Source organism: Perna viridis, chromosome 2, assembly GCF_037379345.1.
Source record: "Perna viridis isolate PV_CMFRI_1.1 ecotype Kerala chromosome 2, ASM3737934v1, whole genome shotgun sequence".
In the NCBI taxonomy this organism is placed as follows: Eukaryota; Metazoa; Mollusca; class Bivalvia; order Mytilida; family Mytilidae; genus Perna; species Perna viridis.
Genome location: NC_142446.1, coordinates 69,250,210 through 69,265,221, shown reverse-complemented (window position 1 = coordinate 69,265,221; position 15,012 = coordinate 69,250,210). Strand labels below are relative to the sequence as shown.

At 31.9% G+C, this 15,012-nt stretch overlaps 1 protein-coding gene across 15 annotated transcripts in view; it reads right to left on the bottom strand.

The window, feature by feature from the left end:
- LOC148626695 (peripheral plasma membrane protein CASK-like) overlaps positions 1-14,952 on the bottom strand; it is a 175,723-nt gene extending 160,771 nt beyond the window's left edge. For 14 of the 15 annotated variants that reach the window (XM_088570892.1, XM_088570888.1, XM_088570885.1 and 11 more), the window contains exons 1-2: positions 14,868-14,952; positions 2,721-2,797 (exon numbers count right to left, since the gene is read on the bottom strand). In XM_088570892.1, the coding sequence (XP_088427018.1) occupies positions 2,721-2,785 (65 nt within the window). In that variant the 5' untranslated portion in view covers positions 2,786-2,797; positions 14,868-14,952. Of the gene's footprint in view, positions 1-2,720; positions 2,798-14,863 lie in introns of all 15 variants that reach the window. The other variant, XM_088570886.1, reaches the window with a different exon arrangement.
- Positions 14,953-15,012: the final 60 nt, after the last annotated feature.

Genomic DNA, 15,012 nt, shown 5'->3' with positions numbered 1-15,012 from the left:
ACTATTACAATGTGCTTGACCATTCTGGTAAGAACTTTTAAATCAAAACATATTGAATAGGACCATAGTATGGTTTGAGTATAAGCATGACGTGGACCATAATATGGTTTGAGTATAAGCATGGCGTGGACCATAATATGGTTTGAGTATAAGCATGGGTGGTATACACAAATCTTTAAAGTAGATCCATTAAGGAAATTCAAGGTTACAAGAAAATCACAATTTTCACTCCATGCCTTATTGAGCTCTGTTTTGTATGAAATATCAAAGAAATGTTTTCTTAATTTGTGTAAAATGATATACCTGTACTAGTACATGTACATAAAACAATCTAGTTAATCAGACAATATTCTTACTGAGCCAAAATCGCCTTAACCTAATCAAATTTTTTTTGAATGAGCTAGCAAGTTGGCTTCAGCTAAAACTAAGTAATTATAATCATATACATGTACAAGTGATTGCTAACAAAAAAAAAAACAATTGTCTTTAACATAGCTACAGCTTCAAAAACACTCAAGTTTACCTTATTAAAATTCATGTGGTCCTTAATGTTTTGGTGGTCTATATACATATAAGGAGACTGTCAAAGCATTTAACTTACTGCTTCAATTAACATATTTGCTGAGAAGGACTTGATGCAAGATTTCTACATACTCAAATCCAATACAACTTGACACATACTGAATTTTACTTTTCTGCAATGCATGGATCAGCAGAACATGCTTACCCTTCCAGAACACCTGATCCCTCAGTTATTGCTAGTGCTTTAGTTTTTTGTGTGCTATGTTGTTTTCCTTATCTTCAGTTTTTCAGTCTTCCTGAAATGTTCCGGAACACTGGACTAGGCAGGTAAATTATGCTTAGGACCGGTGGGTTTGGAATTTGTGCAGGACCAATGGACCAACAGTAGAAAGTTGATAAATATTCATCCAAAAAATGTTAGGAAAATTCTGAAGATTTAACATGTATCAGCCTTTTACTTGATTACAACCACTAGAAATTCAATAAAATTCATTGCGGATTAACAAAAAATTGGCACATCTAATCAATTTTTCAAGGCTTTGACAAAACCTAATTGCCACCTACTTACAAAATAGTAATACAGAACCAGAAACGCTTAAGATACAGAAAACTTCCCAAATGCGGTCCAACTGAAACTATTTTGGTTAGGCAGATTTTAAGATCTGCTGTACCAAAGGACTGGCAAAAATGTTTAACTTTCGGGAAGACTGGTTTTCAAATGTAATTGTATTTTATTCTGTTCTCTACATTGAGCAGTATGTAAATCATCCTGGTTTTCTGTTTTGTGGAATTGGCCATGTACACCAGGATTTGGATCCTCTTAATTGTCCATCAATTTTGATGCTTCAGTATATTTTTTGCCAACATTACCTAAAAAAGCTGAACCTGTGCCTGCTCAACATTATCAATGACCATGATTAGATAACCCATAAAACATAAGAGGTGCTACTAATGAGAACTGATGAGAAAAAAAATATCCAATTTTTGACAAATTTATCATCTGAAGCTTTGCAAATGTCAAATCTATTTTCATATTTTTATGATTGTAAATTGTTTCTATTGTAAAAGAATCCTCCAGCTTAAACTAAGCATACCAGGTTTTAATCTTGTTTTAATGTTGCCTGATTGAAAACAAATTGATAGGAAGCCAGAGGGAAAGCAATAGAAATACCCAGTAATTATACAACATCAAGCAGCATGTAAGGATTAAGTACAGGCTCACCTAAGAATCCTGCAAATAAGGAAAATTTGTGATAAGTCCAAAATTTTGTCAACAACTTTAACAACCTGAAATCTTTCTTGACAAAAAAAAAAAAAAAAAATTTGTTGGGAAAATTATGAAATGAGTCAAATCAGTTTAGTTGGATTACGTAAAAAAAAAAAACACTTCTCACAATTTTTGTTTACTGCATTTCACTATACATCCAGTCATTTTTTCTCCATTTTCCTGCCCTTCTTCTTTATTCATTTAGTTCTTATATGTACATTAATTATGGGTCAAACTGGATACAAAAATATTATGAAAATTGACAAAAATTATGGACTTATCATTCTCTGCATGACTCTTAGTTGAAGCTGTATTTTAAAAATCAACCGATGCTGACTGAGATGATTCTATTCCTCAGCAAAGTTTTCTGAAGTCAACATTACTACAAGCCTGAGAGTATCAAAACTAATGGTAACATAAACCATAAATCCATTTTATATATGCAACCGTTCTATTTGAGCAGTCAAAATGCATTGATGGTATATTTGCAAGTGATACACGGTCCCTGACTGAATATAACTTTCTGTTATACCATCACAAACATTACTTTGTTTTGAAGTTGAAAGGATGTTGCTGATTTAAAATAAACAATGTTTTTCTTGCTTAAAACACAATTTTTGTTTTAATTTGAAGAGTGAAGTGACTTGACAAAACTTTGATGTAAGAATTCGGCTCAGACTGATATAAATGCTCAGCACTGCCTTGAATTTTCCATATATCAGTTTATGTCAAGTTAGCGCACTGTTACTGTCTATCTAAACAGTTTTGAATTTTTCAAGGTAGGATATTCTATATACTAGTCCAGATTAAAAACAAGGAAAGATGTTGGAAGCATGATATACCAAAAACCATAAGAGCACACGATAAATTTTTGGCAAAAATATGACTCTCAAGTTTCAAGGGTTTTTTTCTCATGTGTACATGTACTTACTTCCCTATGGTCTCATGTAAATCATAAACCTCATCAAACAGGACTTCTTCATCAGAAACAGACATTTTCACTTAATTCTGAAATATAAAAAAAAACACATGTAAATCATAATCCTCATCAAACAGGACTTCTTCATCAGACATTTTCATTTAGTTCTGAAAAAAAAAACACATGTAAATCATAAACCTCATCAAACAGAACTTCTTCATCAGAGACAGACATTTTCAATGAAAAAAGAAAACCACATACATAACGGTTATTAACATATTTTCTCAGATTCTAAGCCAGTGATTAAAAATGTGTGTGACTTTTTAACAACCAGGCAGTGATTTCATTTATGTAACAGTTTTCCCCAAGTTTACATTTTTCTAACTTTTCTACAGATTTCATGAGAGAAGTCAATTTCTATTCTAGATTTAAGTTATTTCTCCACTCTCTATGGTAAAATCAAGATTTTAACATGCTGGCTTAAGCCCTCATGTTTAAATTTTTAATTTTATCATTAAGATTAGAGAGATTATCGTAATCACTCATTACTGAAGGACTGTCTGCCACAGAAATCTTCATTAAGATCTGGGATTAGTGTGAATGTTTGAAAATATAAATTCAATAACTATTCAGGGAATGCAAACTTTTTAGCATGTTTTTGTAATTGAAAGTATAATTAGTTCAGCAAAGTACTTACTAAGTATTTTAATTGCATTTGAAGAAAGTGGTGTATTTGTGAGAATGAAAAGTCTAGAAAATAACTCGGGCACAGTTATTTAGCAACAAAATATTGAGGTAAAATTTGTAGATAATCAAGATTTCATGCAAAAAAGACATCTATTTCTTTTTCAATTCTAGAAGACAAACATCTTTTTAGCCCCTCTTAAATTGTTACTGGGCTCAGCACAATATGTTTAGAGTACATACCATAAATCCATAAGGACTGACACCCCAGTAGGTTTAAACAAGTTAGTCTACAGGTTTCCAGGGACCAACAGTAACTTTTAAAAGTTTAAGTTTTTGTAAGAATCAGGCAAAATTGGAAAAATCAGGAACATGCAAGTCAAAACCCCACCGATCTGCAGCCCTTTTCACAAAAAATTGTAGGAGAAAAAGTAGTCATAAGTTGTGATGTCATAATACTTAACTCTATTATGACATCATAACTTACAACTAATTTTACACATACGATTTTTTGTGAAAAGGACCGCTGACAATGTAATACCACTCAAGGATACTTTATTTGAAAAGACCATTATTCGATTTCTGCATCACTGGCTTTGTTCAGAAATTTTTCAATAGAATGTTAGAAAAATGAGGTTTTTGAGAGTTATCTGCCCTTGAAATGTTCATTTTCATTGCATTTAAATGAAATTGTAACTCAATGGTCCAGCATGATATGAAAAATCTTGTCTGTTTTCCTTGATTCTGATGGTGAAAATAGTCACATTAAATTATAAAAATGGTGGTTTTTTTATATACCATGTTTCACCCACTGCCTAATTCTTACAGATACTGACACTTAAGTCTTTTACTGAATTTCCTTACATGGAAGATGAAAGTTTTGACTTAGTCCACTACAACTAAAGGCAACTAAACAAGGTAGTACTGTAAGTTGCATAATGCTACTTTTGGTTCAATAATACATACTATGTATCTTATATTGCACTGTGTCATTACCTATGACAGGTAATGATACAGTGCAATATAAGACCAAACACATGAAGATATTATCAACAAATTTTGTTGTTTTTGTGTAGTATTTGAGCAAAACTTTTCCTGCTTATATGCACAACTACAAATTGTTTCTTTACTACATACATTGTGCAAAGTTTCATGAAATTCTATTCAGTAGTTATGGAGAACTGATAGACAAGACGGACAAACACGTAAAAAAACACACTACCCTCCACAACTCCTAATATTCTGGCTTTTCATGAGCAATGAACCTAGGCAACTCATACTATCCTGGCTTCTCTAGGGCAAAACACCTAGGCAACTCCTACTATTCTAGCATTTCCTTGGCAATTAACCTAGGCAACTCCTACTATTCTGGGTTCTCCTGAGCAATAAACCTAGTAAACTCCAACTATTCTGGTTTCTGCTAAGCAATAAGACAAGGCAACTTCTACTATTCTGGCTTCTCCTGAGCAATCAACCTAGGTAAATCATACTATTCAGGCTTTTTTATGTGATGCTTAATTCAAAATATATCTTAGCACACCTTTACAGCATCTTTTATCAGATTTTTAACTAAAAAGAAAGTCATCCCCATATTTTGTTCATAAATACTGGTCACCATTAACATAAAATAACTCCAAAAACACAGCATTAGACCATTAACATAAAATAACTCCAAAAACACAGCATTAGGAAATTAACATAAAATAACTCCAAAAACACAACATTAGGAAATTAACATAAAATAACTCCAAAAACACAGCATTAGACCATTAACATAAAATAACTCTAAAAACACAGCATTAGACCATTAACATAAAATAACTCCAAAAACACAGCATTAGGAAATCAAGTGCTATAAAAAAAAAACCATGTGACCTAATTGAATATTGAAATTGAAATGTCCAACTGTCCTTAATTTTTGAAACAAATTAAAAACAATAATCTTTGAATCAGTACATACCTCCATTGCCTGTTAATAACATCGCGCAATTTTTTAAAGCTGTAGCTCAGGAGGAGATACAGCAAAATAATCCATGTACCCCTGTCCTAACAGTTGAACAAGGGGAAGTTAACATCCACTCCTACCATAAAAAAATCACTACTAGTATCTCTACTAACTTTTAACTTCATCAAATCATCTTTAAGACACCTTTATCTTCCTTTAGACACAAATTTGTACCATCAAGAAGAAAATGGAGCTATTCTGTGCTTAGGAACAAACAATTAAAACACAACCAGTCCAATACCATCAAAACCAGAAGACAATGGCAACCTCATTAATAACAGACTTACCAAAATCCAATATAAACAAGAGAAAGAATTATAAGAATTATTCCAACACAGTAAAGTTACACTCTGTCAAAAATGATAGTGTCTCTCATTGATCTGACCAAAAACCAAATGTCCAATGTCCGGCCAACAAATAGTTCCATTAGAAAAGTAATATCGTCACTAAGTGTCCCTGTACTTAATGAATACTACAATAAAGTTCACAGAGATTGCAATATAACAAGCCAATCTCATAAGCAGTTGACAGGTTTTTCAGCAACACATGAATACAATGGGGACACTTTCTCCTGGCGATAATTAAAACTTCATTGCGACTTTGTGGTTATTTGATAACCGATCAAACTGGCACTAATTGTTTACACTATCCAATTGTACAAGTTTGGTCAATAAATTGAGATTTACTAATTGTGAACTTCAACAAACAGCTTGTATAATTTGTCGAAGGGAAAATGAAATATTCCAAAGCAAAACAAGTCAACATTAATAGTGTAACTTTTCCAATAGTGATACATTATCCCATAAATAAAAGGCAAATTATTGACATCAGTTTTGATAAATGGTTCAAAGTTATCAGGAATCACAGATAGAAATGTGCAAATTTCATCTTTTTGCATTCATCCATGAGAAATAGAGAAACTAAAGTTCTGCTGAATTGAACAGATAAAGATTCAATATAAACAGATTGCAGGCTGCAATTCTCTGAGGACCTGTCGAGAGATACATCATACTTTAAACATGCTGAATGCTTCACAAATTAACAAATTGAGAAATTATTCCTTCAAGTTCCTTATATACATTTCAGGAGGAGAGAGCTAAATACAAGATGACAAAACAGATAGTGTTGGAAATATTGTCACTTGCCCAGTGAACCCATTTGCCATGCCTTAAGGCAAAAAATAATGGCAAACACATGATGAATGCAGCTAGTCATCAATATTACCACTTGACAAAACTAAAGCAGCATTACACAAATTTTCAAGAGAAATCCCCCCTCATGGAAGTGAACATTTTATCAGTCTCTACCCTGGAGACCTGGAGAACACATTTATATCAAGTGCCCTTATACTGCATTATTTTATCGAGAACATGCTACTTGCATAAAGCCTTAATGGCTCCATAGGTCTTCAAAGACATGATTCCTCATGTAATGAATTTCAACTTACTGAGGACAGTAGATTTCTTCTTTTTTTCGGGAGGATGTATAATTCAAACACATACAATGTATCAACTGAAGAATACCTGTGCCTGTGCTTAACCTGTTATGTTTCTTTCTGCTGCATTGTATTGTGGATTCTTATTTATAATGTTTGGTTGAGGGAAAAAAATCTCATGCATTTCTTGAAAAGTTCAAGATCTCTAAGATATTACAAAATAAAAATACTATTTAATCAGTTTTTGAAGTATTTTCTACCCTGCAATAAATATGTCATTCAAAAATTTCCTATCCCCTAGACACAATCAAGCATTTTGCTAGACAAGACAACACTGAGGTGCAGTTGAGGTCCAAAATCTAAGATTTTCCAGTCCTAGCTTGAAACCAGATCAGGTAACACTCACTGTGATATGGTTGAAGCCCAATATAAACAAACTTCTACAGATTATTGTTACATGTAAGTACATGTACATTTACATTTTTTATGCCTAACATTTTACTGACCACATGCACTAAAAATGGTAATGGTACATGTATTACTTACAAGAGAACATTGAATTCAACAATGAGTCACAAAGTATCCTACATGTATCTCAGATTTGCAACCACCATATTGGAAAAACAATAATGTTATGAAATACCAACTATAAAACCATATAATACCACGAATAATACTTAACTCATAAATAAAACATCAATACTTTATCAAATTAAAGGTAACAAGCTAAGCAAGGTACATGCAACCTTGTAAAATATTCAATTCTATACTTTGTAAGGGGAGATAATTTGTCAGTATAAGACTTTTACAAGTATCAAATCAGAAAGTAATCAAACAGTCATTTTTTTCTTAGAAGTACCATACATGTAAATGCAGATATACATACATCAACAGGTACATGTACATCTACAATTTACTCTGCAATGTACGGTAATAGTTCAGACATAAATTTCAATCAATGTAAACATACTGCATTATAAATTAATTAATATTGAGAAAGGGAGCTCATATCAATAGAAACAATAGCCTAGTTTCATTAAAATTATAGATATTGTGTGATTGTCGATGTCATACATACAGACAGATGGACAGACCAGGATATACTATAATTCATTCGTGTAAAAGACAAGCAAAGAAAAGTGATGATACTCATATAAATACATGTATACTGTAAACCAAAGATAACTTGCATACTTTGATGTACAAAATGATTAATTATATACAAGTTAATGAGTACTCAAGGGAACCAAGATTATAGCGGAAATCAAAAGAATCTAATTCAGGGACAAAGACCCGACATGGGAAACAGACACACACACAACAAAGAATATAAAATAACCAAAATAATACATACAAAGCAACGAAAGTAAAGAGCAACTCAGACTCTACTAAAAACTGGGAGCATGGACAAGGTGCACTGGTAGGATACGCATCCTCTGCTTTTTTTCACCTGGAAGGGGTCTTAACCAAGTAAAATCTTCAGCACAAATGAGCAGTGATACAAGTTTACTTTCACGAGTGAAAGGCCCTGAACTCTTTCAGGTTTTCAAAGAGTAATCAAGAGAACCAAGATTCTATCAGAAAATCAACCAAATCAATGATCTACTTGAACAAAATCAAAAGTTCGCAATAAAAGATTGATTTAAGGGGCTGAAGGGCCAGAGCCCAAATCAAAGAAATTTCAAAGGTCATAGGTAAGAAAATTGAGGGTTCCATTCATGTACCTTGGATAAGCAACAATTTGAACAGATTCCCCTGAGGGGATTCAGTTAAAAACTGTTGAAGTGACACCACAATTAAATATAAAATACTGAAGTATTCTTTCAGCCAAATATTCAAATAACTCACCTTTTAAATAAAAATAGCAAAAGCAATCCGTTCCAAACAAATTAAATATAACAAATCCATTTAAAAGAAAGCCAGGAAAGTTGACAGCATCAACATTTTTCAAACCTCCACAAAGAAGAGTTCTTGACACAGATTTCTTAAACTAACTGTATCCTTTGAGGTTTCTTAGTAAGTACAACAGATTCTGTCTTTCCTATGTTGTCAAGATAGGAAAATTGAATTTACTTGTAGGATAATCCCCAATGGAACTGCCTAACAAGATTAATTTCATGATAAGAATGACAATATGAAAACTGTTTACTCAATAAACAGAACGAGCAATCACTGACAAAGACGTAGACAATTTAGTTCAAGACTTGAGTCACTCTGCACAACTGTGACAATTTTACTACAGATCTGCATGTATATTATCAAACAAATTTCTCTTTACTGGACTGCAAAATCCTTAAGACTTTCCATTTTATAGTAAATCTTATACACTTCATTATATCACTAATGAGGCTGTAAGTCTCATTTGTGATCAAACAATTTCTCTTAAATGGTTTTGTTTCAAATAAAACAGTGAAAATAAGCCCATGAATGAGATATCATTGACTTGTAACTCAAAAGAAAGTTCAATAATTACAACCCTAAAACGAACAAAAATCTTGCTCGATGTACTCATGTAGTATAAGTATCCAAAGAACTAATTTTTTTTTATCTAATGGCAATATACTCTGGTAAAACATTTGAAAAAAAAATCAATTAAGGAGTAATAGGTTCCTTGTGAAAATTAAATTAAAAGATTCATATTTATGAATAAGGTTAAAGGTTATTAAGTTGATGAGGTAAAAGTTCAGATGAGCTCAAAGATCAGATTTTAATATTTCATCTTCTTAACTACATGTAGTGTACTACAGTATGCCTATTATAATGCAAAACAGTACTTGTGCCAATTTATTTGAAATTTTTTTGTACAAGTAAGATCCTAAAATGATTTGAAAGAGCTACATCTACAGTTTAATTGTTACACTGTGTCAGCCTGTATAACTTGAGTTAACATTAAAATCTTTTTGCTGAATTTAACTAAATTTAAAACTTTTTCCTTAATTTTGCTGCATTGATTAAATAGGAATAGCTTGGTCTATAACCCAAAATGAAAATAACTTATCTTTTATAATTTGTGTTTCTTTTACTCACTTAAGAGTAGAAATCATGTTCTAACAAGGTTATTTACTTTTGTGTTCAGTAGTAAAAATTAAAAATAAAGTATTTAAATAGCCTAAAATACATGCAAAATGTAGGTCTAAATTCACAAGTGAAATACATGTAGTTTCTGATGCTGAAAAACGTCAAGATCAGTAAGAATGCTATAACTTCTACACATACATTTTCCCTACTTTTCTCGTGCTGTGTTTGATTATAAAAAGTTATTTTTTTCACCAAAAGTCTTCCACCCTTGTCTTGATCAAGCTGTCAAAAAAGTATAGAGATCACTCTTGCACTGACCAACTCAATCAAACCGTTAGTAGCCTAGTGTGATTTAACGTGAAATATTAATAGAACATACAGAGAAAGGAGATAGGATCAGCGTAGCCTGTCTATGACGGTTTATCCCAGTAATCAACTTGGAATGACCAGAACAAAAACCTTCGTCTAATGAAAACAGCACATAGTCCCAAAATCAATCCAGCTATCTAATCAATGGACAAAAGAAGTGATGGATCAGAATCGACAGCTGTGAAGTTATCCTGTTTGATAAATTGCAACTTGGGACAAAACTTGAGTTCATATATTCATACAAGTTGTACATACTATCATATCTGCAAAAAGGATACGGCATCCTGACCAAAGATCAAAGGTCCTTACCCCAAAAAAAAATATATTCTCAATTTCTGAAATCAGTGTAATGGCCAACTTTTAGCATCACAAACCAAAAGAAAACCTGTCTAAATAAAAACTCATCTGTAAGATATTATCTCTCAATCAGGCATCTAACAATTGATATATATTACTTCGTGCTTATGGTCATCTTTCACCGATTAAAAATTCCTTCAACAAAACCATGCACTCAATATTTATGACTTTTCTTAAATTTGAGTTTATTTTGTGATCATAAATACTCTTGCATTCTCTTTTTCAGAGTAAGTAACTCTGGAACAAACATGAAAAATCCATAATCTAACATGACTTGTTGTATACGGTCTGAAGTTAAGTGTTAAAAATTGATTAGGATCGGCATTTCTTTGATTATCATCCAGAAATTTAAGTGGACCAATGAGCAAACAGACAGACGGACATGGGATCCACTACATACACCTGTCTTGCTTAGTATAGGCATTTAAAGTACCCTTACATTAATTATACAATTACAACTGTTAACTCACCAAAATGATTGTTAATGGCAGAAACGAATTCCACTTGAAATGGAGGCCAAGGCAACTACATGTATACCTTGTTTTTGACTAGATATTAGAAACTTGTAATCTGTAGGTCCTTAAAATAGACCTGAATCAACAAGGCCAACAGACAAAGCAAAAATTGGAAAATCAGAAGTAAATATACATTTAAAAAAAGCGTCATACGGGTAAATCCGGATCTGAAAAAGGCAAATTCCACCTTAAAGCAAAGGAAAATCAGGTTTGTTAGAAAGAGTAATTTAGTTACTAATCATACTTTCTTATACCATAAAAATGACCAAAATATAAAATATGATATGGATATCATTTTATTAGACACTGCATGTACAATGCATATAAGACACTATTACCTATATTTTTGTACATTTGTAGCTTTAGAAAAAATAACATTATCAAAGCTGACAAGACTGAGAAACAAGAGACAACAGGGCAATAGAAATCGGAAAAATAAGAAGTACATGTAATTATACTATCGAAAAAGAATTGTAAAAGTAAAATCTGGATTAGCAAAAAGCACATGTCCATGGATCAGCAAAAAAATCAGAGCTTTGAAAATGAGATTTTAAACCCAATTTAGTTTTAATTCCCTTTTATAATTTGTGCAAAATCATAATTCTTAAAAACTCTCTTCTTCTTACTATATTAGTAAATTATATTTAAGTATAGTTGTTTTAAAGGTACATGTAATACCATACATGTACAAAAATGGTGTGTTGATATAAATGTCAATTTGAGCATACAAATGTACATGAACATGTGTTCATGAAATTGTCTAAATGATACAAACGCATCAAGATCTATATTAACTGTAATTAAACTTTTGTTGATATAATTTGACGGGAACTCCGACTACCAGCTATACAAATGTACATTTAAAGCTTTATTAGTAAATACGTATGAGATACAGAATGACACTAATGGGTAAAAATAGGGAAAATCCCTGGGAAATCCTGCTGTTTTATTTTTAGGTCTCTTTTAGAGTATTTCACTTATCAAGCCTTCTTTGTAGATAATATTTAATTTCATATTTTATAAAATAAATTCTGAAGCCTGTGTTTTTTAAGTAATATGCATGTTTATTGATTGGTGTTGGTATGGCTTAGGCCAAAGAAAACAAAAAACGTGTGGTTTTGATCACATCATAGAGAAAAACTGGGTTGGTAGGAAGGGGGATTTTTTTTTTATTTTACATTTAAAGTTGTAGTCGTCATTTTCATTAATTAAAATATCCATTAACCTCAATATGAACTCAAATTTGGTGTTCCATATATACATGTTTATTGATTGGTTTTAGTACAAGAACTTGGTATGGCTAAGGCCAAATAAAAAAAAAATTAAAATGTGTTGTTCCGGTCACATCATAGAGAAAAACAGGGTAGGTAGGTAGGGATTTTTCTTTTTTTAAATTTTGGTTAAAACTTTTAGACGTCATTTTAATTAAAATATCCTTTACCCACAACATGAACTCAACCTCAGTGTTTCAAAAACTTAAGATAATCCTCCTGTTACTATGGTGAGTGAACCAAGTAATGGTACTTTCAAAAACAAAACAAAAAATAGAAGTGAATAGAAAATTATGTTTTTTTTATTCTTTTTCATTATGGCAAAAAAATGTCAAGGATCTACAGTCACTTTTTGTAGGGGGAGGGGGTCGAAATAGGGGTGGAAAATTCAAGCAACTGTATGATCTTGTAATGACATACAAAATTTCAATTGGCCTTTCTTTAAATTTTATGTGCAAATGTTTACGGGTACATTTGAATGTGAAAAGGGCACATGGTCACTTAATAACTAAATCACAGAAATTTCTGGAGAAAAATCTTTGAGGTCCACAGTATTTCAAGTTAAATAAAAAGTACTTAAGACTACACTGATAGTAAATCAACATCCTTGATATATGAAGTGTAAGAATGTGTAACCAATGACGAATATAGTCCGTGCAAAAGTGTACATCTTCTTTGTAAGACGGTAAATCAGTTGACTCATACATGTACCATAATTCATGTGCATGAATGAACCTAAATATAAATATTATAACCATGAAGCAATATCAGTGAGTTTATTATAAAGTTCAATAATGACTAACCAGCTTGTGCCAGTGATTTAAGTAGCTGTCTTGGTAAGAATCATGCAAAATCTGAAAAAATGTGATACACCCCCAAAAAAACTACATATTTTTCTTTTTGTAATCGAGTTGTTTCATGGGTCTATACTATGAAATGTGTAATTACTCATTCAAATCTGCCTGCTCTTAGGAGATAATCAATATTGAAAATCCAATAGATTCTATTGTATTTCAGTGTCATTTACAGAGTTATCTCCCTTAATTTTGGAATCTACAGTACATTCTATATAAATTTTTATTATTTTGTATGTATGATTTTAGTTACTTTATGTTCTTTGTTGTGTATATTTGTTTTCCATGTCTGGTCTTTGTCCCTGGATTACATTCTTTTGATTACCGCTATAACCTTGGTTCCCTTGATTACTCTTATCTCCTAAGAACACAGGTTGTAATGAAAAACTGAATGTTAGTTTCTGTTTCTATGGTAATTCAAACAAAATATCAAAAATAAAAAATATGTAGGCTTTTTACCCATGAATCACATTTTGCATGATTCTTAGCTGGAGTGCTACTCAAAGAGGTTGGGTGTAAACTTTTGCAGCAACATGTACATCTTTTAACTGAAGTCTTTTAGTCTTGGAGATTTATAATTAGTACATCACTGGTTGCAGTATTTCACAAGCAACTTGGTTCATAGGGGACAGCGAACAACCTAGTTCTTAATCATGTATTTAAAAATCAGGCAACTGTAAAAGTGGTGCCAAGCCAGTAATGACAATTTGAAATGAAATCATTTTGATGCATATTAGTAGTAGCTATTGCAAGTAGTGACTTTTAAATGAAAATTATTATAATATATAAACAAATGTAGTAATAATGACACTTTTAAATATCAAGATATTTATGCTGTTCTGTTATGTAAATATTGTCAATAAGAAATAAAATCATTAAAATGTCCAAGTGTTACTCCATCAAAAAGGTCTTTCCAACTATTCAAATAGAGTATACAGCATCTTTCTCATGGAAACAGACTTAATACAAGGTTTTCCATAAGTTTCGCACATATTTGACTTGTTATGCCGTGAAAAAAAAAAAACGCCGATAAATAACCTCCAGTTTTCAAACCAAATCTCCAACAGAAAAATGACAAATCTCCAGTTTTGAAGGAATGACTTTATCACATGTATGTAGGGGATCTCCCTCCCTCTCTAAAACAGCTCTGGAGAAACACTGGTCACAATACCATTTACACTTCATCGATTTAAAATAAATTAATATCATATGGTACCATCATTTTGTTACCTCGAATTTACCTCCAATTACAAAATACAGGCTATTACCCTAAAGAAAAAAATATCTCAGAATCATGCAATATTCTTAAAAAAACACAGATTTGCTCGACCTTTTGTGGTTCCAAATTGGGTTATTTCTTTCCATATCCAACAGGAGGGGGCAATTTTAAAAAAGAGCAACAAAATAACTATAGTATGCTGTCTTAGTCTCATAGCAATGGTCCAGGTGAATATGCAACTTTGTTTAGTTCCTTATTTATTTACTCATTGGGAACAAGGAAAGACTCCCAAAACTTTAGTCTGTAAAGTTGAATCAAGTTGAAGAAAATTGTTCCGATTATAAGCTTAGAACCGGATTTATTTAGTCATGCATGAGACGTTTAATATGTTAGTCGCGTTCACTAGACCATGCAGTTTAATTAATTACCTACTGATTAGCTCATCGACTAATTAACTGACGAATTGCAAGTGATGTGTATTGATGTGATTCTTCACTTCCATAGCGGAAGTTCCAGGTGCGCACTGGAATTGTGGGAAATATTTCATGTTGGGTCATCTCAGAGTGTTTTTTAACAC